The 25,831-nt window shown below is 36.2% G+C and overlaps 1 protein-coding gene across 1 annotated transcript in view; it reads left to right on the forward strand.

The window, feature by feature from the left end:
- Positions 1–2,721: 2,721 nt before the first annotated feature.
- The window catches only part of LOC140049782 (uncharacterized), a 72,112-nt gene continuing 49,002 nt past the window's right edge, over positions 2,722–25,831 (forward strand). Inside the window, exon 1 of the mRNA XM_072094731.1 lies at positions 2,722–3,220. Within this exon, the coding sequence (XP_071950832.1) occupies positions 2,722–3,220 (499 nt within the window). The remainder of the gene's footprint in view (positions 3,221–25,831) is intronic.

Below are 25,831 nucleotides of genomic sequence, written 5' to 3' on the forward strand. Positions count from 1 at the left end.
GTACCCCTTGAGACTGTGGATGGTAAGCACTTGAACTTATATGGGCAACACCTAACTGCTCTAAGACTTGTTTAAATATCTTTGACATGAAGTTTGATCCTTGATCGGACTGAACAGCTTTAGGCAATCCTACTCATGTAAAGAATTTTACCAATGCTTTAACAACATTCTTAGCTGTAATACGCCTAAGAGGAATCGCTTCTGGAAACCTACTTGATGCACACATTATTGTTAATAGATACTCATTTCCATTTTTAGTACGTGGTAGTGGTCCCACACAATCAACAATAACCCTTGAAAATGGTTCACCGAATGCAGGAATAGGCTTAAGTGGGGCTACTGTAACCTTTTGATTAGGCTTCCCCACTACCTGACACACATGACAGGATTTACAATAGTTAGACACATCTTTTCTAAGACCTGGCCAAAAGAAATGCCTGATAATTTTGTCTACCGTTTTATTGACAGCTAAATGACCTGAAAGAAGATCATCATGCGCAATACCAATAATATCCTGACGGTATCCACTAGGAATAACTATCTGGTGAATCTCATTCCAAACATCACTACTTGGAATATCTGGTGGCCTCCACTTACACATAAGTATGCCATCCTTTATATAATAACAAACAGGAACAATAGACATTTCCTCTACAGAAAGAGCTTGGTGACCAAATGACACCAAATCAGGATCTTTACTCTGCTCTGCCACTAACCTGGACCGATTGAGAACTGTTGGGCCGAAATCACACACTTTTGGGTGCTGTTGTTCGGCCTGGGCAGTGTGTGACTTGGGACCTGAGCAGACAGCCTCTTGGGAAACGCGATCCGTAATGTCTCCGTAAAAACTATTAAATATGCCATAGATCGCGTCACCGCACATGATGGAAACACATGTGATAATTCTTTCTCTAAACACACCGTGCTTTCGTCTTCAACAGGACTCTTGCACACAACCGGTTCTACTGTCACTCTGTCTCCGGCCAAATCATTCCCCAAAAGGAGTGTGACACCCCATACTGGAAGACTCGGAACGACACCGACAACAAAATCTCCGCTAAAAATATCTGTTTCAATCCGAATTACATGAAGTGGGACTTCCTTATAACCCCCTTCAACACCTTGGATGAGCACACTTGCTCCAGCAGAAGACTCGTTTGAAAGTGACAATGCCGATTCTATTATCAGGGATTGTGACGCCCCTGTGTCTCTTAAGACACGAACTTTACTCAGATTCACATCGTTGATCAATGCTACAGAACCAGTAGAGAGGAAAAGCTTAAATAGCTTTCGCACTTTTTCCGGACCTGAAGATTGGATCAACTTCTCACTTTCATCACGTCATGACCCTCTGTCACTTTCAACGAGACTGTATTTACTAACGTGTTTGGAAGTAATTGGGGTTTCTTATTATCCCTTTAGATTTGTTTTGGAACAGCCAACAATCTGCCTTTATATGACCCTTTTTCTTGCAATAAAAACAAGTTCTTACAAATTTACTACTACTATTAACTGTAGCTTTCTGACATTGGACCTTAGAATCATCAACAGATTTGAAAACCGATTTGGTATTCACCACCTTGTGCGTGAGCACATAATTATCGGCAACAGAAGCCACTTTCATTAAATTATCCACTTTCTGCTCCTCTAGATGTGTACGAACTTCAGTAGGGGAACAAGATTTAAACTCCTCAAATAACATAAGCCCACGAAGCTTTCCAAATTCACCCTTTACTCCTTCCGAACTACACCATCTATCAAAAAGGATCTGCTTCTTACGTGCAAATTCTGTAAAAGTTTGAAGGTTTACCGAAGTTCCTAAATTTCTGACGATACGCCTCTGGAACTAACTCATAAGCTGACAAAACAGCAGTTTTGACCGCATCATAGCTTTCACATTGATCATCAGCCAAAGCAGAAAATACCTCTTGGGCTTTACCCACAAGAGCAGTTTGTAACAACGCAGTCCAGTGTCTAGCAGGCCACTTTAATCTATTAGCAATTTTCTCAAAAGCTAAAAAATATGTCTCTACCTCGTCCTCATTAAACTTGGGAACCCATTTAATATTCTGAGTAATCTCTGAATCATTTAGGTGTAGAAACCCGTGTGGTGTGACCCATTTGGTTAGCTAATTCTAATTTCCTTAACTCAAATTCATGTTTTTCTTTTTCCATTTCTCTTTGAGTTTGCATCTCTAGAATCTCTATTTTTCTTCTTTCAAAACATTTTCACGTTCCAACTCGATTCTAGCCAACTCGACCTCATTCCCCGCAGTTTTTACGGATTCTTGAGTAATTAAACCAACATGACTTCCAATCACATTTATCAAGTCATATTTATTCATGGAATCATTTATAGATGCTCCAACCCTAGTACCTAGGAGTCGCAAACGCTCCTCTGATAGCTGAGCTACCACCTCAATGGACATGCTATCCAAAAAAAATTCCTCGTCAAAATCACTTTCTGACATAGTTTCTATTTGAAACAAACAAACAAAAACACAGGTTAAAATAATAACCAATATGACGATAATTTAGGCACCAGTAAAAAATTACCTGCAAAGCCCACATAGTATTAAACCTACCGTGCGCCGTGGTCTCAATAACTAGACCCCTAAAATCAAAGCCAAACCGACTTCTAGTACTGGAGTACTACAAAATGATATTGACAAGTTATCACTTTGGTGTCGTGAATCCCTAAATAGTAGTAAATGCAATGTCATGCACCTAGGATTTAATAATCCCAATCATTCTTATGAACTTGATGGGGTTATCCTAGATGAAGTAACAGAACAAAAAGACTTGGGAGTGATTATTCATAAATTTCTTAAGACTAGTAAACAATGTGTAGCAGCAGCCAAAACAGCAAATCGAGTTTTAGGTACTATTAAAAGATCCATTAAATATAAATCAGTTGATATGATTAAATCGCTTTATATTGGATTAGTCAGGCCTCATCTCGAATTTGCAGTCCAGGCATGGTCTCCTCAACTAAGGAAAGACATTCTTTTATTAGAAAAAGTTCAGAGGAGAGCAACTAGGCTACCATCTAGTTTGCATGGCATGCCCTATGCAGATAGGTTAAAAGTTTTTAATTTAACAACCTTAGAAGAAAGACGACACAGAGGGGACATGATTCAAACATATAATTTTTTTTCTAACAAAGAGGCTATTGATAGTGATTTACTTTTTCAAAAGTCTGAATATACCGCCACTAGGGGTAAAACATAAATTGAAAAAGAATAATGCTCGATTAAATTGCCGTAGTCATTTTTTTACCCAACGAGCCGTAAATTCATGGAATGCTCTCCCTGCCAGTACAGTAGAAGTTGACACAACCATACTATTTAAAAGACAATTTCAGAAGACGAGGGGGGCTAATAGAGGGCCACGACCGGCCCACCAGCCTCTTGCACCACTCATTTAGAGTGGTGTACGGTGAGTTACGGTGAGTTAGTATCACAGGCAAGCCTACACAAGCCTAAAACAACACAGTGTACTGGCTCGACGACCGCCAAACCTCGTTCGTTATAAAACGCCTCTAAACCTAAAACCAGCTTAGAATAAACAACTAAAATTACCATCAGTTCGATCTACAACTACAATTCCGTACTTTGTTCACGTATGACCCCCAAATTTGTTACGGGCTCGCTCGTTAGGCTGAAACCAACAATAAGAACATAATAAAACACGTTGTAGTTGTCGTCCATCTTTATTCAACCCCTCTCTTTTACTCTAGAGGGCTCACTTCTGTGTGACAAACCCATCACAACTGTGACATGGGTAAGTGAAGTAGTTGCCGAGCGGTTAATAATAATACCACATTTATATAGCGCCCTTTTCATGAGTAATCATGCTCAAAGGCGCGTTACAAGGATTATTACCCCAGTATTTTTTGGGATCAAACACGTATGGAAACATACTCCCATAATGCAGCCGGTAACCAGCGCAAAGTTGTGTCTTAAATCTAACTGGGTACCCATTTATACACCTGGGTGGAGAGAGGCAACGTAAGTAAAGTATCTTGCCTACGGATACAAGCAATAATAATATATAATAATTTATTTGGAAAACGCTTTTTGAACAGCGGCACACATAATAATGGTGCATCCTTAAAACAATTAAACATACAATATAAACAAATGAGTATAAAAATAAAGATAGACTAGATTAAAACAGATAATACTCAGATAAAACGGAAGTTCGATAAAACCAAATTAAAAATAAACTGTAACACTAAAACCAATTAAATGCAACCCACATACATAAGCTTGGACACTAAATTAGCATATCAATTAGTATATGAACAAAGGAATATACAGTACTTAGAATCTATGTTAAGATATACACATTCTTGATACACAGTGTCTACCAGCAAAAATAATAAGGAACAATAGGAACCCAAATTAGGGACATCAATAAACAGGAAAGCATAGATTAAATTATTTCAGCTGTTGTGAATTATTTGATGACTGTAAACAGAATTGATATAAAAAAAAGAAAAAGAACATAGAACAAAGAAGTAAGATAACTAAACCAACTTACATACAATAAAAAATATAAAAAATGCGGCGAGAGTTGGATTCGAACCTAGGTCTGACGATCGGTCCAACGTCCAACACACTGCGCCACACTGTTAAGACAGTGGAACCATAATTACGTAGCAATAAAATCGGCAAGGGTTCGAGACTCACTCGCCCCATGGTTCTGGTGGTAGAACAAATCTTTTCGGATAGATAGATTCAGTTTATTTTTTGTTTTATGAAAATCGAATTTACAGATATCGATGATTGTTTGGCGAACCCCTGATGGATACATCTGCGTTTGTTCTCCAGTAGTCCGGTGGCAGGAAGGGGGAATCACCACCCGAAAGGGGACAAATTGCCATGCAACTTTTCTAGACTAGAATTTTCCGTAGATTACGATCAGGATAGGAAGCGTTTTCGAGATATAAGGGGTCAAAGTTCAAAATTGACCAATTACAACAATGTATTATGTATATGTATTATAACAAATTTATTGAAGCACAATTTGGTCTTTTATTACATTTTTATGATTATAAGTGTCTATTCAATCACCTTATGAAAAAAAAATCCTTTGTGATTAAGGGTCAAATGTCAATATTGACCAATCATAGAATGTACCTATAAAACCAAATAAAAACTAGTATTTAATAAAAATTGGATGTTTTCTCATCCTGTTAATCAATCATACGCAATGTAAAAGAGCGAATACATCATTTCATCAGTTGACATAAGGTCAATTTCATCAGTTGACATAAGGTCAAAGGTCAACATTTTAATACGCGTATTAGTTAACAAATAAATGCAAAGTTGTCCAAACTATGATATTAATGGTTTTACAAGTAATCAAATTATTTGATTAGTAAAGTTATGTTATTTCATTATAATACTGTATTTAATCAAATCAGACTTCGATCAGGATAGGAAGCGAATAGGAAGAGATAAGGGTTCAAAGTTCAAAATTGACCAATTATAACAATGTATTATAACCAATTTATTAAAGTTCAATTTGGTATTTTAATACATTTGTATGGTTATATGTATTGTATGGTGTTATTCAGTCGCCTTATCAAACAAATACTTTGCAATTAAAGGTCAAATGTCAATATTGACCAATCACACAATTTGCATATAAAACCAAATAAAAACTAACATTTAAGACAAAATGTTATGTTTTATCATTCTGTTAAGACATCTATCAATCATACACAATCAAAAGAGCACATTTATCATTACACAAGTTGACAAGGGTCAAAGGTCAACATTTGAATAAATGATATACTAAATAATGCAAAGTTATTCAAACTATGAGATCAATGTTCATAAATGTAATCACGTTATTTGATCAGTGAAGTTATGGTATTTTTATATTTTTAATAGTGCGCATTATTTTAAATGTATTAATATAATACTTTAAAATAAATAATAAAATTAATATTATGACGATTAAAATGTTATGATGTTAAAATGTTGCGCTGACCTTCAATGATTTGCCACTATACAGTTGCATTTATTAGGGCTACAATATTTGTTTTTGGAAAATAAACTACTATTCATCAGAACCAGAGAATACCAATTCGTACAGGATAGGGCATAGGCAGATCCAGGTGGCCAAACTCAATCCACAACTTACTACACAGACAGACCACAATTTTTATATAGTTTGGCCCATACAGGAAAGCCTTTCCTGTATACAAAGGATTCTAAAATAACCTATATGGATTTGCCCGAATGAACCCTCTAAGGACCCTTTTGGGATCTCTATGTGGTGTGCTACATAAGGCCCTGTATTAGAAATTAGTATGGGGTAAATAGTTCATAGATGAACTTTGGAATAAAACTAAATGTGCACCCTCAATCTTTAAATAACATTTATGGATTTGCCCAAATGAACCCAAGGGCCAGTCGTTCTCCATGGATGGACATTAAGCCCCATAATGGAAATATAATGGGTGACACTGCGGGTTTATATAGACAGGCAGAACCATGGAATAAAGCTGCCTGTGCACTCTCGATCCTTAAGGAACACTTATGGATTTGCCCAAATTAACCCAAGGGCTGGTCCTCCATGGATGGACATTAAGCCCCATAATGGAAATATAATGGGTGACACTGTGGGTTTATATAGACAGGCACATGGAATAAAGCTGCCTGTGCACTCTCGATCCTTAAGGAACACTTATGGATTTACCCAAATTAACCCCCAAAGGCCGGTAGGGCCTACATGGATGGATACCTGATTGAAATTGCTCAAAAGAAAGACATTGTGCTGTATAGTAATAGTATTATTCCCCTTCCACACCTCTTTGAATTAAATCCGCCCTGATAGGCTCTTATGTACAGGATTTCAAGGCAATAATCACACTTGTATTTTTCAAACATTAGATTGAATAAAAATATCTATTATAAACAATTTGCCCTTAGAAATCTCTATGCCATGTCGTTATTTAGATGAGAAAAACAGGTCAAAGGTTAAAATTACAGAAAAATAGGTGTTTCAGTCACTTTTTGAAAAAAATGTTGCATTATGGCAAGTATAAACATATATATTGTGAACAATTTGACACCAAAATTGGCTCCTTACGACAAATATTTATTAATTTATGTTTTTATAACCTTATTCAATTATGTCAAAGGTTAATAACCACACTTCCGGTCATTTTCAAGCAATATCATCTGTTATACTGAATATAAATGTATATCTTAGGAACAATTTGCTATTTTTAATTCTCTCCGACCTGCCGTTACTTAGATATAGCAAAAAGAGGTCAAAGGTCAAAATTGCTAACAATGGGGTTTCCGGTCAATTTTTCAAAGAAAGTTCTTTTAGAGCTAATATAAACATATACATTGTGAACAATTTGACACCAAAATTATCTCACTACGTCCAGAATTTCCAGAGATATAGCATGTTTTTATATTGGTCAATTTTGAACTTTGACCCCTTATATCTCGAAAACGCTTCCTATCCGGATCGATTACCTTCCATATTCGTAATCTACGGAAAATTCTGGTCTAGAAAAGTTGGATGGCAATTTTTCCCCTTTCGGGTGGTGATATCCCCCCCTCCTGCCACCGGACTACAGGCTATAGGCCTACTGGTATAAACTATAGTAGTTAAATAGCTGTTTTTACAAATTGTAAATATTAGTCAGTTGTATAAATTACTGAAAAAACAAATTCCTAGGAAGTATGAAACAATAGGTATTGTGTTTTGGGGTATATAACAATAGAGGTATTTACCGTATATAATTTAAATTACTTACATGCTATCTTGTTTAAAAGTGGGGTTAATTAAGTATGTTGCCTACTATATGCTGTATAATTTAAATTGTACAACTTGTAGTTCAGTTGTACAAAGTACTGAAAAGTAAATGACTAAGGAAGTATAAAACAATAGGTGTTGTGTTTCGGATATATAACAATTTAGGTATTATTTAATTTGATAGTTACATGACATCATGTATTGTCGGAAATTTTAAAAAGAGATAATTTTGTATGCACGTGCATGAGTAGGCCTATTTGATTAATAAAAAAATAAATAATAAAGTTGGGATCTTCCCGCGCAGGTTCGATCCCTGCTCGCAGCGCCAATGTTGTGAATCGGCCGAGAGTGCGAAGCTACTACAACAATTATTACACAAGGCGTAGGCCTACTATAGCTTACCTTTTAGGCGGGACTGGTCTCTTGCTCCCTGGTAGCCGAGATGTGGTGTTATACCCAGAAGAGTACGAACAGTCTACTCCGATATGTGGCTGCTGGTAGTGATAAACACTCAGGCCAGCCTAAGAGGACTAGACGTACCTTAAGTCCGTTGCTGTGTGCGTATGGCTACCCGGTGAGCAGTCCCTTAGTACTAGCTAGGCTAGTAGTGTTGAGCTTGACCCCTTGTGGCTCGTAGCTCGTAATAGTAGCATTGAGGCTTAAACTATTATTTACTGTAACAGTGCATCTTGTTATTCCACCAATATTACCAATATTACCGTGGACTGGCTTATAAACCGCTCAGTCTAGGCAGCCCTCCCCCCTCCCCTTTACAGCGAACCCCCTTAACCGACTGCAAACCCCCATCCCTGAAATGCCCAATACATCAACCTCATCTCTGATAATCCACCAAATAAGTGCCCCACACATAGGCCTACAAAAGGTTATACGTAAATTGAAAAATTCGTGAACTCGTTCGTGAATAACTCTCGATACATTCTTCGCTGTATGAGCGTACTTCGAGCGATACGTGTCTGTAAATTTCCAAGAGTTGCAAATGAATTTTCACCTGAAATCACTGGATGTAACATGATATTGACACGTGTATCACACTCATACAGTGAGCTGGTACGTGCACAAACGATTCGTACAAAGGACACCGCCAGACAACCGCGTACCTATATTGTTTAGAACACGGCAGTCAGCATGCATAAAAGTATACCGTAAATCTTTTAATTATAACCATTGGTTATTGTTCTTTTTTACTGTTTTTTAGTAGAAGGTTACTATTACTAATCCTAAATTAGGCACTTGAAAATAGTAACTCACCTCAACTATTCCGTTCAGCAAATCATAGCAAAATAATAAAACAGTACGAATAAACAAATTTGTTTGAACTCTAACTTTATTTTATAAACTCAAAAACACTCAATCCTTCCCCACTCCCGAGATCAACATGCATTATCTCCTTATTTTCAAAATACGGCTACATCATAAATGACCAGTCTTCAATTCATGATGTAATTTTGTCAATAGTTTTTGTGACTCTAATATTAACCCATGGGTTACTATTAGAGTAGTGGATTATTATTATAGATTTACTTATAAGGTTGGTTACTATTAGAAGGAGAGAGTGTGAGTTACTATTAGAAGATTTACGGTATAGCCTTCCGACGTACATAAAAAATGGAACGCTGCGGTTACCTACAGTATTGATGTGTGGCTATTAGTAGGCATGTTAAGGTGCATATTTTAGGCAAATCCTTCAAATTGTGATAATATTTTGAAACTTTGCACAGTTATTCATTAGGGTGTCAAAAACATGAAATGGAAGGGTTGCACAAAATTTGGTCAGGGGAAAGCCGCCATTTTGGATTTCAAAATGGCGGACCCCAAATTTTCACTTTTTAGGTATATCTCTGCTAAAAAGGAGGGTCGTTAAAGCCAGCGGGAGCATGCCCAACAATTGGACCACATTTTTTAGATTTGATGACAACAAATCAGAGTGGTTTTCATTTATTGTAACTGAAGTAGTAGAGAACATTGGCACAAATCACGGAATGTTTGTAGGGTCTTTGGGAGAGAGAGAGCTGTAACAAACCAGTAAATATACAATCGCTGATGCCATGTAACATAGAAGAGGCAGATAAACGTATGTTTGTTCACGTTAAACTCGCCGCTGAAATTTTCCACGCATTGTCAAGACTGTACACAGTGATGTTGTTGTCAGCTTTCCACAGAATACCTGGCATCCACGAGCTTCTGATCGAGTTTGGAGTGGGGAAGCACTTGAAGTACATCCCAATACACGAGATTGCTTCTTCTCTTGGATCACAAGCATCAGCCGCTTACTTGTTCTTTCATACCATTAGCGGTTGTGATAGAACTTCATCTGTTTAAGGAAAAGGTAAAGATACATTTAACGAGACTTTGAAAAAGATGCCATGTATGACTCCAGTTTTTGAGAGGATGTCATTGTCTGTAGGGCATGTTAGTGAAACAAACACAGATTATCTAGAACAGTTTGTTGTAACTATGTCTACTGCAGAACATTTAATGATGCAATACGATATCTTTTTACAACAAGAGAAAGACTATTGAAAATATCCCCCAACATCTGCGGCATTAAGAGAACATGTGAAACGGAAGCCAGGAAGTGGTACGACTGTCTAGATGCATTCGGGGTTGAACAGGACCCAGCGAACTGGGGATAGAGGAAGGACGGCAACAAATTTAGTACAGCTTGGAGTTCATTGCTTGGAGAACTTTCAGATGTCACAAAGGTTTTAATTCGCTTTGGACACACTGACTGTGATCTTGGATGCTGTAAATGCAGAAAGAGTAATTTACGATTTACAGAGCTGTGTGGTTGCCAGGGAAAATGTGACCTACAATAAGTGTCCGTGTTAAATGCATGTAATTATGAACATAAACAAATAGTGTAAAGCCAGTACGGGTTGAGCTACATTCAAAATGGCCGCCATGTAATCAATGACGTTTTACTAATATGTTTGTTGACCTCAATACTATAATTATTATACTTTGTACCTAAAATTATAACTGTAGGTACCGTACTGAAACATTTTGAGTTCGCCATTTTGAAATTCAAAATGACCGCCATGCAATAAAAATGTCAGTTAAATACCAATATGTTTGGTGACCCCATTAACATATAATTTGCACCTAAAATCAGAACTCTAGGGGCCTTTTTAGCAGAGATATACCTGAAAAATGGAAATTTGAAATCCGCCATTTTGAAATCCAACATGGCCGCCATGGAATCAAAAATGTTAGTTATACCAGTATGTTTGGTGACCGCACTACCATATAATTTGCACCTAAAATCAGAACTTTAGGTGCCTCTTTACCAGAGAAATACCTAAAAAGTGAAAATTTGAAGTCCGCAATTTTGAAATCCAACATGGCCGCCATGCAATTAAAATGTTAGTTATACCAATATGTTTGGTGACCCCATTACCATATAATTTGCACCTAAATTCAGAACTCTAGGTGCCTATTTAGCAGAGATATACCTGAAAAGTGAACAATTTGGGTCCGCCATTTTGAAATCCAAAATGGCGGCTTTCCCCTGACCAAATTTTGTGCAACACTTCTATTTCATATTTTTGACACCCTAATGAATAACTGTGCAAAGTTTCAGAATGTTATCACAATTTGAAGTATTGGGTCACTTAACAGGCCTACTATATGAAGTATAGTGTATCATCATCAGGCCCGTAGCCAGAATGCATCAGAGGGGGGTTTTCTTGACACCAAGTATTTTGCGAGCGCAGCGAGCAACTGTAGGCTGGGGGCCAGGGGGCCGCCAAGGGCCCCCGGTGGGGGTCCAGGGGGCGAAGTCCCCTGGAAGCTTTGGCTCTCAGAGCAATTTCGGTTGTTTTAATAAGCTTACAGAGACATTTTTTACCTACTAAAATCTGAGTTATGCAGAGAAATTATATAGTACAGTATTATGGAAGTTAGTAGTACTGATCATGAAATACAGCTTTATTGTTGCAAAAAAGTATATTATATTAGGCCCTTAAATAATTTCTTATCCTATAAACATAAAAAACAAATAATACCGTATATTTCGGTGTACAAGTCGCACCTGTGTATAAGACGCACCCATAACGGAGACGGAAATATTAGTATTTATGTAGTCGATGCATAAGACGCACTTATTTCTAGGCCGAAATTTAAACATTTTACAATCAAAACAATGGTATTTTAATAATAAAACAACGATATTTGAGACATATTTATTAGAATCAAATGATATAATTTTGTTTGATTGCCTTTATTACATCGTAATCAGTCTCTACTTCAACTACTTAAACTGAACATTCAATGAAAAGGGAAATCCCCATATTGTTTCAGTTACGATGCACTGTGTGGGTAGGGCTAGCCTATGTCATTTAAGTAACTTTAATTTCATATTATTTAAATATATACCTTCTTATTGTGTGTATGACCATTATAAGATCAATCCAAATGATGTTCAGTTTTTTGGGCTGATAATGAACCAGGAATTTCCATGCATGCATTACAGCAATATGAGGAGAAAAGAGCACTGTGCTCCTTGCCTGGTGGCCAGCACTGTTGGCCATATACACTATGAGATTAGGGGAAGCTACTTAACACAATAACAACACACTCTTTTAGATATTGCTTGACATACGAACTATTGCCTACATGATTATAAAATTATGTGATTGTTGACATAGAGATGTAATAAAAATAAACCACCGTGATCAAGGGAAATAGTTATTGTGTAATTAAAATGTGACACCACCGTAATTAATGGACTCTTCCATAAATGTGTTGCGCTGTGATGCTGCATGCTGCTAGTACACACCCGCGAGTTCAGAGGGTATTACTAGGCCTGGGTAGAATATCTAATGCGTACTGTAATATTAATTAATACAGTCGAGGATGACAATTTACCTTAACTAAAAATTCAATAAACTTGTTACCACACTGTGGTTAGACAGGAGTGAGTAACTAGCTAGGCCTACATTGCAGAGTAGTACACTATTTTTAATTAATTTAAATATTAGTAGGTAATTAAATTAATTAGGGTAACATTTAGAGGTCAAATTTGCGTGTCAAAAGTGCGTCTTATACACCGAAATATACGGTAGGCCTACGTACACGTACCAATTTAACTCAACACCATTTTTATTCAAGTTTACACAGTGAAATTCTTTGGTTTAATGAAAAATATTTCCAGGAAAAAAATTAAAATCCCCAAAAAGATTGAACTGAACTGAACGTGATCTTATGCGTTCCGAAAAACCCGGCCGAAGCACGCTATTGGTCAGTCCATTTTTCTGTCATATTTATAACCATCATCTCTCAACAATCTCTCGATCTCACGCTCAGCAGTGACTTTGACATCGGACAATCTGTATACTCGATCGATTTAAACATAGTCAATAGAAGTAAAATGACCAAAAAATCTGCTATAATTGATAATTAATTGCACGATTTTGGAAGTGGGGCCTTTTTTTTTCAAGGGGGGTTCGCTGGTAAAAGGGGGGTTCGCGCAAAAGGGGGGGTTCGCCCGAACCCCAAAAAACCCCCCTGGCTACGGGCCTGATCATCATAGAGGATTATATTACCATATAATATGGTATCATGTAGGCCTACTGTAGTTTACATTATAGCATCCGATTTCTTTTCTAGGGCTACCAGCCGATACGTACTGAACTGTATCAATACCACCTATTTACGTTGATTAATAATTAATTTCCTCAAATTGCTGTAAATAAATACAAATAGAGCTATAATAAGAATTGAATTTGCCTTCTTTCACACAAAGTGTGCTTTTTTCGGGAATTTCCCTAGGCGCGCGTACGTTCACATTGAACTTGAACGCAAAACAAAATACCGAGTGAATGATCAAACAATCGGCGGTTAATCCGGCTCTAGGACACCTACCCCCTAGACAGTTACCCCCCGGATGTTTACCACCCGGACAACTACCCCCTTAGGACAACTACCCCCCGGACAACTACTCCCCGGACAACTACCTTCTTAGGACAACTACCCCCTTAGGATAACTACCCCCCGGGTAACTACCCCCCGGTCAACTACCCCCCGGTCAACTACCCCCGGTCAACTACCCCCCTGGTCAACTACCCCCCCCCCCCCCAATACAAAAGTAGACAAATATATAGGACCGGTTTCTGTAAAAATGAAATCATCTGTTTTTAACGGGTGTTTCGAAACTAGAGACCCGAGACCAGAGACCTGACACGAGACCCAATACGAAAAGGGAGATCTATATTTGGGTCTCCCTTTTCGTATATTAGGGTCTCCCTTTTCGTATAGTGTAGTCTCTCTTTTCGTATAGTGGGGTCTCCCTTTTCTTATAGTGGGTCTCCCTTTTCGTATATTTAGGTCTCCCATTTCGTATATTTGGGTCTCCCTTTTCGTATATTTGGTCTCCCTTTTCGTATATTTAGGTCTCCCTTTTCGTATATTAGGGTCTCCCTTTTCGTATAGTGGGGTCTCCCTTTTCGTATAGTGGGGTCTCCCTTTTCGTACGTGGGTCTCCCTTTTCGTATATTTAGGTCTCCCTTTTCGTATTGGGTCTCGGGTCTCTGGTCTCCGGTAGTTGTCCGCGGGGTAATTACCCGGGGGGGGGGGAATTGTCCGGGGGTAATTGTCCGGGGGAAAATTGTTCCTAGGGGTAATTGTCTGGGGGTAGTTGTCCAGTGGGTAGTTGTCCTAAGGGGGTAGTTGTCTTAAGGGGGTAGTTGTCCGGGGGGTATTTGTCCGGGGGGTAGTTGTCCTAAAGGGGTAGTTGTCCTAAGGGGGTAGTGGTCCAGGTGGTGGTTGTCCGGGGGGTAGTTTTCCGGGGGGTAAATGTCCAGGGGGTGAATATCCGGATACGGGTTAATCCATGTGTGTGAGGAGGAGGAAAAGCGGCGAATACGATCGTTTTGCTCATTGGTACCGTAGTGTGTCTTTTCCGACCAATTAGAGGTGCCATTTATCATGAATGTTATGTGCGAGAGTACCATTTCCGGCCATCTATGGGTGTCATTTAACAAAAGTCTCCCCCTCTGGGGGAGGGGAGCAATGTCCTAAATACTTAGTGTCCGAACCCCCCCCCCCCCCCCTTGACAGATCTTGGCTACGGCTCTACTAGGCCGGGAAGCTTACACAGGAAACCCTGCTGGCTATAGGCTAATGTATATCTAACACTCGGGAACGTGCGTAGGGCTGATACTTAATACAGTGTAGTCACGATTTACATCCGTCCTGTCCAATGTCATGCGTTGAAAGAGGCCACTACAAATTAAATCTCGTCGACAATGGTAGTACCCACTTTGAATGGCGTTTAAACATTTTAACCTGCTGTTATGAACGTCAATGAATTTAACCATAGAGATATTATAGTGAACTATAATATCTCTATGATTTAACTCACTGATAAAAATCATTTCAAGTGATTACAACCTTTTTTTTAAAATGTATAAATGTATGTAGTTTTATCATCTTTTTAAATTATTTGTAATGTTATTAATGTTTTGAGTTATTTTTCTTTTCTTTTTTTCTTATCTGTTAAAGTATTATTATTATTATTATGTTTTGTAAAGTGTATTTCAATAGAATGTGTATTGAAATAAATTTTGTTTTTAACAACAACAACGACAATAAAATTTCATCTTTAGGCCTACTTGTTTACCTCCGCCAAAAGTTTGTTTGTTTGTTAGCAGGATTACTCAAAAAGTAATTACAAGATCTTTACCAAAATGAATATACAAATAGATATATGGTCAAGGACCATTCCATTAAATTTTGGGACCATTGTCCCAATTCTGGACCACTTTTTAGTATACTTTTCAGACCTGCTAGTGTTAAAAGATAGGACAGAATTTTTCAACAGCCGGCGAGCAGTCTTAAAGTACACAAGTATACTGAAATTGCATTTTCTCGAGAACTAGTTGTCCAAAAAACTTCATTTTTGTACAAGAGGCAAGAGTTATAACTTGTGATTTGTAATTTTAAAACATAATTTGATTTAATGTGCACGTTTTTTTATGCCAGTAGTTTAAAAAACCTATTTTCTTTTCAAATTCACTCGTTTGATTTCGCGTTGCTGTTCTATTGTTAGTCAACTGAAAGTATTGTTAATTGAAAGGCTTGTTACATAACCATTACACCAAACTCGCATACACATGCTTTTATTTTTTTTATTTTTTTTATTTATTACGGTATATATAAAATTACAAAAACAATAGCACATAGCTAATAACGTTTGTATTACAATAAAAAATATTGAAATGAAATCTATAAAAACTACAATAATAAATTCGGAATATACAATTACAAAATTTCACAATTATTCACTAAAATTTAAAATATTAAGTATCTTAAAATATATACAAAATTTTGAAAAATACAATTGCACTTTTATTTTAAAAAAACGAAAAATTTACATTATAATATACTAAAACCTATCTGCACTGTTCTTTATTTGATTATTATTATTATCTTTTAGTATAGGTGGCAACATTGCACAATTATTCACTAAAATATTCACAACATTAAAAATCTACAAAAATATATTAAATTTCGGAAAATAAAAGTTTACAGTATATATTAATATTAAACGTTGTCTGCAGTGCTCTTCATTTGATTATTTTAGGCGGTAATATTGCACAATCATTTATTATATATTTTTTTAATTTAATTTTTCACAGGAGGAATTTAATTTGTTTATAATATAGGGAATCGTTGAATTTTTATATCGGTTAGTTTTTATTTTAGGTAATGTAAATCTATTGGGGTTACGTAATCTAGATATATTAGGTCTTTCAGCAGGCAGCATATTACGATGTCTCTCTGACTTAAAGATACCTTCTCCAAATTTTAATGTTAATTTTTCTCTACGTTCAGCAAGGCTGGTAATTTTAAGTTGAGTAAGGGCCGTATCATAGCTCTCATAGTCCTGGCCAAGTATAATTTTGCATGCTCGCTTTTGCAACCTCTCAATTTCATTGGTCTGATGCATACTCAGTCAGCGGCCGAATATAGAGTTGATAAATACTTAGCACTATATCCTCTCAATGCATAAAGAAGAAACATTCTTCTACTTGCTCTAGAGATAATACTTTTGATTTGGATATCCCAACCTAAATTGTCTTGTAGCTCAAGACCTAATAATTTCATACTATGTACAGTATCAATTTTTTCACCACTTATAGTAAATTGGGGGTAGTTTATTTGGGATTTCATTAAATTTATATTAATAACATGGCACTTCGAAGGCTTGGGTAGCATGTCATTTTGTTTACACCAACAACTCAAAAAATCTAAATGGGATTGAAGTTCTGATGATGTACTATTATTTTTTATATTAATTATTTCTCCCAGTGTTAGATCATCCACAAATTTCCAACGATTATCAGTGGTGTTACCCGCATCATTCACCATAACGGTAAATATGCTGGGTCCCAGTTTGGTACCCTGGGGGACCCCACACGTTATAGTTCTTAGTCCAGAACAATGTCCCTTAAATTTCATACACTGGGTGCGATTCATCAGAAAACTGCTAATCGTTGGAATTATTGACGGTCTAACACCAGATTCTATCATCTTTGAAATAGCAACATTATGGTTTATCCTATCAAACGCAGTTGTGAAATCAATTGTACATAATGTGGCGTAGGTCCCTGGCACATCAATATTGGATATAACCGTATTCAACATATCTACTAAGTAGTGTGTTGTACTAGTTCCTCTCACGTTACCATACTGTTTACAATCCAATACTGGTTCGAAATCCGTTTTTAACCATCCCGCTAGGAATGATTCAAATACTCTACCCAATATTTTAGTTAGTGAAATAGGTCGTAATTGGCCAACCATTGTCGGTTTTTTAACTTTAGGTACTGGTACAATTGATGCGGTCTTCCACACAGTTGGAAACACCCCTTCGTTTAGACAGGTATTAAAGATTAAAATCAGGGGTTGTGCTATTTCAAAAGAAAACAGCTTAATGAGTTTCACCGGAATATCAGCTTGTAGTGAAATTAGCCTAAATCACAAACAACATTAAGTTGTATATATATATATTTTTTTTTACCGGAGAAATCTTATGTAGGAGAATTTAAGCAGAAGGTCCGAGTTCGAGTCTCGGTTGGGGCGACTTATTCTCATTCTCACAGATTTCCTCATCTTTATCGTTTAAAATTAATTAATTAAATTTCAGTATATCACCGGGCGGTTTAGAATTACTGTTCTTTGCCTGATTTGTTTATATATATATAAAAGTATCTCTTCGGAGATGCCGCCTCGTGAATAAAAATACTGAAAGATGAGGGCGTATCAGTTTGATCTCTGGTGCGCGTGCGTACAAATAAGGACTAGTGCTGTTTCGCCGTACCACGCCGAGAATGTTAATGAGTCGCTATCCAATCGAGTTTGAACAATACCATGAAAGCCCCAGTGGTGTAATGGTTAGGACAACTGCATATCAAGCAGAAGGTCCGAGTTCGAGTCACGGTTGGGGTGACTTTTTCTCATTCTCACAGATTTCCTCATCTTTATTGTTTCAAATTAATTAATTCAATTTCAGTATATCACCGGCCGGTTTAGAATTACTGTTCTTTGCCTGATTTGTTTATATAAAAGTATCTCTTCGGAGATCCCGCCTCGTGAATAAAAATACTGAAAGATGAGAGCGTATCAATTTGATCTCTGGTGCGCGTGCGTAAAAATAAGGACTAGTGCTGTTCCGCCGTACCACGCCGAGAATGTTAAAGAGTCGCTATTCAATCGAGTTTGAACAATACCATGAAAGCCCCAGTGGTCTAATGATTAGGACAACTGCATATCAAGCAGAAGGTCCGAGTTCGAGTCACGGTTGGGGTGTCTTTTTCTCACTCTCACAGATTTCCTCACCTTTATCGTTTCAAATTAATTATAAATCATACTGTAAATTATAGAAACAGTGCTCATATTCGGAACATGATCGAGCATAGCTCATTGGCGAAAGTTCCGTATTTTTTAGTTGTATGAAAAAATGTCTCTGGCGGGATTCGAACCTGCAACCTCTCGCTTACAGGGCAAGTATCATACCACTAGACCACAGAGCCATGTATGGTATTATCACAGATTTTCACCCACCAGATACATTCTCTCATACAACAAAAGCCCTCACAATCAGTGGAGGCTTAACAAGTCAGAATAAATTCCAACTTTAATTCGCAACGGTTTTTTTAAATAATATTGTGTATATGTAAATCAATGATATTGCGTAGCACTGTGTAAATCTATATTATAAGTGAGAGAGTTTGTCTGTCTGTCTGTTTGTTTGTCTGTCTGTTTGTTTGTTTGTTCGTTATACAAAATTTTGTTACTGCACATAATCTTACATATGGGGTATCAAAATGACCGCAATTGTACCGGGAATGTTCTAAGCTATATTTCAACATCATCCGCCACCTAGGATCCAAGTTAGGGACCAAAATGTGGTCAAAACCCCTACTTTCGATGTTTGTTCGTTATAAAAATGTCTGTTTCTGCACGTAACCATACGTATGGGGTATCAAAATGATAGCAATTGTACCCGGAAGGTTTTAAACTACATTTCAAAAAAAATTCCCCCGACTCCTGGTTTTTTTTTGTGGGGGTGGGGGGGGGGGGTGATATCATTTTTTGCTAGGGCTGGGGGTTGTTGTAGGCTATCGAATTGTAAAATTAAACCACAAAAGTTTTACAGTATTTGAATTATCCTCAGCAAGGCGTTTGGGGAAATATAGATATAGATATACATATTTTATTCATTAACCAATATGACACCTATTCAATTACACATTTAGCAAAGTATTTAACCGTATCCAGCTATGTATCAGTCACTTGGATTGTCTCATTACAGACATCTATTTCCTGTGTGAACATACACACGTTCTTTACTGTTACTGTGTACAACTACACACCATGCCTCCAAGGAAAAAACGTCCATTGTGGGAGAGTGGGGTTTGGGAGTTGGGGTTCAGGGGATAGTGGGGATTTTGCTTAGACCAGAATTGTGTTTGGAAATGTTAAAGTATTTAATTATCCCTGGGTAAGCGGCTGGGAGTTTGGGGTGGGGATGTAGGCCTATCACCATGACCGAAACTGTATTTGGAATGTTTTAAACTACATTTGAAAACTGCCACTGAGGGATTATGGGTTGGGAGTGATAATAACATAATTTGTACTGGAACCGTCTTCAACACATCACCCAGTGTATCTGGGGTGTGTTTGTAGGGGGAGGAGGAAGAGCGAAAATACTGGCGTAATGAAGTAGCCTATATGCTTGGAATTGTACTAGGAAAAGTTACTATATTTGAACTGTCTAGGGGAGGAGTTAAGGTTTGTTGATTGTGACTGGTGGTGAGAGGAGAAAGAAGGCTGGGGGCCCGCAGTATCTAAATTAGATATTTTAATTATCAGCCAATATGACACCTATTCATTTACACAATTTACAACGTACTTCAACCATTATTAGACCCATCATAGCTATGTATACTCCTCTCAATTTGAAGGTTACGTTGAATTGAATTTGTCCATCACTGGGAAGAATTTGTTTTTAAAAAAGAGTATGGGGTGGTATTGAAGAAGGGTGGAGATTGGTGAGTATAGACATATACTGGCGTCGGGTGTTGAGAAGGCTTTAAACTAATTTTGAAACCCGCCCTGGGGCGGGTATAATTGCTAGTTATATATAAATCATACTGTAAATTATAGAAACAGTGCTCATATTCGGAACATGATCTCATAATCGCGTCGAGCATAGCTCATTGGCGAAAGTTCCGTATTTTTTTTTAGTTGTATGAAAAAATGTCTCTGGCGGGATTCGAACCTGCAACCTCTCACTTACAGGGCGAGTATCATACCACTAGACCACAGATCCAAGTATGGTATTATCACAGATTTTCACCCACCAGATACATTCTCTCATACAACAAACGCCCTCACAATCAGTGCAGGCTTAACAAGTCAGAGTAAATTCCAACTTTAATTCGCAACGGTTTTTTACTCGGGGTACCCGAGTCTAGTACTTACTCATTTTCTCCTTCTCCTCCATCTGGACACTATTGAGTAAAAAGTGCGATTTTTAAAGTACTACTCCTTCCTTATTAGTTGTAGTATTGAGCTGGGATTTAGCATGAATATACTACAGGGACATGTCCTCAAATCTATAGAGCCGGATTTTTAGATTTCAATCCGGATGCAGCCATATGACGTCTCGAAAATGGTACCATATAGCCGTATTTGGTAGGTTATTGATGTGTATGTGACGTCACATCCCGTCTTATGACGTCATTACAGCTTCTTTTGCTGCACCCCGAGTATCGCACATTCGTGCTTTTTACTCGGGGTACCCGAGTCTAGGACTTACTCATTTTCTCCTCCTCCATCTGGACACTATTGAGTAAAAAGTGCGATTTTTAAAGTACTACTCCTCCATTATTAGTTGTAGTATTGAGCTGGGATTTGGCATGAATATACTACAGGGACATGTCCTCAAAGCTATAGAGCCGGATTTTTAATTTTTTGTTAATTAATTTGTTTAATTAAGAAGCCACAATGTGTGACACACACCACAGCGTTATGTAGTTATATGGTTATATGCGGCTTCTTGGCGTAGTGGTTATCACGTTTGCTTAACACGCAGAAGGTACCTGGTTCGAGCCCGGACGAAACCTTTTTGTTTAAACTTTATGGTGAAAAGTACTGTATACGCAATATGATAATTATACACAGTATATCTTATTTTTATTATTTTTTTAAATACTTATTTTGTGTAATCGGTAATTATCACTTTTACACATGTTTATTTTTCTTTGTGCTTATTACCATATTTATTTGTAATTTAAATGGATTAAAAAACTTTCTGTAACCCACATTTTTAGTGTAAGTGGGTTTCGTAGTGTAGTGATTGTCAAGTCTGCTTAACACGCAGAAGGTCCCGGTTAGAACCCTGGCGAAACCTATTTTTCTTTAACTTTAACTGTATACGTCTATATACAGCTTCTTTCTCTGTACCCCGAGTATTGCACATTCGTGCTTTTTAGGTTATATGCATGATATGCATATAACCTCTTGATTCTGTCAAAATCTTTATTTATTTATTAGGTTATATGCATGATATGCATATAACCTCTTGATTCTGTCAGAATCTTTATTTATTTATTTATTTATTTATTTATTTATTTATTTATTCTTTCCTTAGCACTATTTGTCCGTCAATTATCTTGATATCAGTTTCATCTAACTAAGTCAATTTTTCAGAGTATATTCCTTATGGCCAGGAATCGATGTGGTTATGTTTTCACGGTGCGCAATCAAACATTACGCGGTCTACGCGCGATTTAACGAAATCACGTTTGTAATCATATCTTCACAAGCATGAATCACTTTTAAACAAAATTTGGTACTCATAAATTTCAGGTCATATTTCATCATATGGCAATACAATTACGTGCGTAGCGCATATAACGCATGCGTACGCGCGCTTAAAATGTTCAAAATTGTCAGAATATATTTTCGATGAAATTAGAGTACGTTTCAGGCAATTTTAAGCGTTTAAAAATTGCCATAAGTGCGCAGATTTTTGCACGCGCACTGCGCGTCAAACGTTATTGCGCACTGTTTTTGTCCGATTACTGTTGTATAACCTTTCTTTAACAATATCATCATATTGTATTAACTTTTCAAAGCCAAACAGCGTTATACGAGTACGTCAAAAGTGACAGGCTACGCACGTGTAAGTTAACAAAATGGTGAAAATATGCTAAATTTTAAAATTAATATATATCGTTAGAATGCTCGGGAACACCGATTTTTTATTTCATTTTCTTGAAGTGTATGTATCATATGTATGATTTATTATCAAATAAAGAGAACAAAAGTTGATTAAGTCATCATTAATGGCATATTAAATTTACAAAAATTAATTTCGACAATCAAACAAATTATACAATTTTCTTAGGCCGAAATAACAAACTTAACATTAACTTTCTTCCTTAAGAAGTTCATATATTAAAGTTAAAAAGTATATAGTTTGACAGTGCATCATTTTTAAAAATCTTTAAAGATGTCATCTTAGTAAAACATTATAATTCATTACGGTATGTAATAATCTATCTGCACCAAAGTGGTTACTGCATAGTAAATACACGGAGGAATATTTCCATATTTTTTAGTCAGTTGTGTATGGCTCGGTGGTCTTTGCTCGTGTCTATAGCATTTAAGGTACCGAGTTCGAGTCTCACCTTGGGAAACGAAACAAAATAAGATTTTTTTTTATTATCCGTATTGTTTGTTCAATTGTATTTCTTAGTGTATAGATTACACAAAATGTGGTTTATGACATTATATACGCAGAAGGATCTTTGATCGGATTATGATACCGGCTATTGTATTTGCGTTAGCAAGATCCTATCATATATTATAAATAACTAAAGATTCTGAGAAAATCAATCAATCAAAATATCTTAAATCAATCAATTATCTTTATTTAAATCAATGCATATAACCTATAATTCGTCATAGTGACGAATTAAATCTAGTTAGGTTATATGCATGATATGCATATAACCTCTTGATTCTGTCAAAATCTTTATTTATTAGGTTATATGCATTATCATGCATATAACCTCTTGATTCTGTCAAAATCTTTATTAGGTTATATGCATGATATGCATATAACCTCTTGATTCTGTCAAAATCTTTATTTATTTATTTATTAGGTTATATGCATTATCATGCATATAACCTCTTGATTCTGTCAAAATCTTTATTTATTAGGTTATATGCATGATATGCATATAACCTCTTGATTCTGTCAAAATCTTTATTTATTTATTTATTTATTTATTTATTCTTTCCTTAGCACTATTTTGTCCGTGCATTATCTTGGCATCAGTTTAATCTAGCTAAGTCAAGTTTTCAGAGTATATTCCTCATGGCCAGGTATCGATGTGGTTATATTTTCACGATGCGTAATCAAAAATTACGCGGTCTACGCGCGATTTTACGAAATCACGTTTGTAATCATATCTTCACAAGCATGAATCACAATTAAACAAAATTTGGTACTCATAAATTTCAGGTCATATTTCATCATATGGCAATACAATTACGTGCGTAGCGCATATAACGCTTGCGTACGCGCGCTTAAAATGTTCAAAATTGTCAAAATTTATTTTCGATGAAATTAGAGTACGTTTCAGGCAATTTTAAGCGTTTAAAAAATTGCCATGAGTGCGCAGATTTTTGCACGCGCACTGCGCGTTATACGTTAATGCGCACTCTTTTTGTCCGATTTCGGTTTTACAACCTTTCTTTAATAATATCATCATATTTTATTCACTTTTCAACGCGTAATTGCCTTATACGAGCACGTCAAAAGTGACAGGCTACGCACGTGTAAGTTAACAAAATGGTGAAAATATGCTAAATTTTAAAATTAATATAGATCGTCAGAATGCTCGGGAACACATATTTTTTATTTCATTTTCTTGAAGTGTATGTATCTTATGTATGATTTATTATTAAACTAAGGGAACAAAAGTTGATTAAGCCATAATTAATTGCATATTAAATTTAAAAAAAATCATTTCGACAATCAAACAAATTATGACATTTTCTTAGGCCAAAATAACAAACTTAACATTAACTTTCTTCCTCCAAAAGTTCATATATTAAAGTTAAAAGTATATAGTTTGACAGTGCATCATTTTTGTACATTTTTAGAGATGTCATCATAGTAAAAAATTATAATTCATTGCGGTATGTAATAATCTATCTGCACCAAAGTGGTTACTGCATAGTAAATACACGGAGGAATTTTTCTACAATTTTTAGACAGTTGTGTATGGCTCGGTGGTGTGTGCTCGTGTCTATGGCACTCAAGGTACCGAGATCGAGTCTCACCTTGGGAAACGAAATAAGATTTTTTTTTTATTATCCGTATTGTTTGTTCAAATTTATTTCTTAGTGTATAGATTATACACATGATTTATAATGAAATCTAGATAAAAATTAACTTATGTCTTTATTATTATGTAACAACAAATGTGGTTTATGACATTATACGCATATGGATCTTTGATCGGATTGTGATACCGGCTATGGTGTTCGCGTTAGCAAGGTCCTATCATATATTATAAATAATTAAAGATTCTGAGAAAATCAATCAATCAATATATCTTTTAAAAATCAATTATCTTGATTTAAATCAATGCATATAACCTATAATTCGTCATAGTGACGAATTAAATCTAGTTTATTTATTCTTTCCTTAGCACTATTTTGTCCGTGAATTATCTTGATATCAGTTTCATCTATCTAAGTCAATTTTTCAGAGTATATTCCTTATGGCCAGGAATCGATGTGGTTATATTTTCACGATGCGTAATCAAAAATTACGCGGTCTACGCGCGATTTTACGAAATCACGTTTGTAATCATATCTTCACAAGCATGAATCACAATTAAACAAAATTTGGTACTCATAAATTTCAGGTCATATTTCATCATATGGCAATACAATTACGTGCGTAGCGCATATAACGCTTGCGTACGCACGCTTAAAATGTTCAAAATTGTCAAAATTTATTTTCGATGAAATTAGAGTACGTTTCAGGCAATTTTAAGCGTTTAAAAAATTGCCATGAGTGCGCAGATTTTTGCACGCGCACTGCGCGTTATACGTTAATGCGCACTCTTTTTGTCCGATTTCGGTTGTACAACCTTTCTTTAATAATATCATCATATTTTATTCACTTTTCAACGCGTAATTGCCTTATACGAGCACGTCAAAAGTGACAGGCTACGCACGTGTAAGTTAACAAAATGGTGAAAATATGCTAAATTTTAAAATTAATATAGATCGTCAGAATGCTCGGGAACACGTATTTTTTATTTAATTTTCTTGAAGTGTATGTATCTTATGTATGATTTATTATTAAACTAAGGGAACAAAAGTTGATTAAGCCATAATTAATTGCATATTAAATTAAAAAAAATTCATTTCGACAATCAAACAAATTATGACATTTTCTTAGGCAAAAATAACAAACTTAACATTAACT

This window comes from Antedon mediterranea, chromosome 5 (genome assembly GCF_964355755.1).
Source record: "Antedon mediterranea chromosome 5, ecAntMedi1.1, whole genome shotgun sequence".
NCBI lineage: Eukaryota > Metazoa > Echinodermata > Crinoidea > Comatulida > Antedonidae > Antedon > Antedon mediterranea.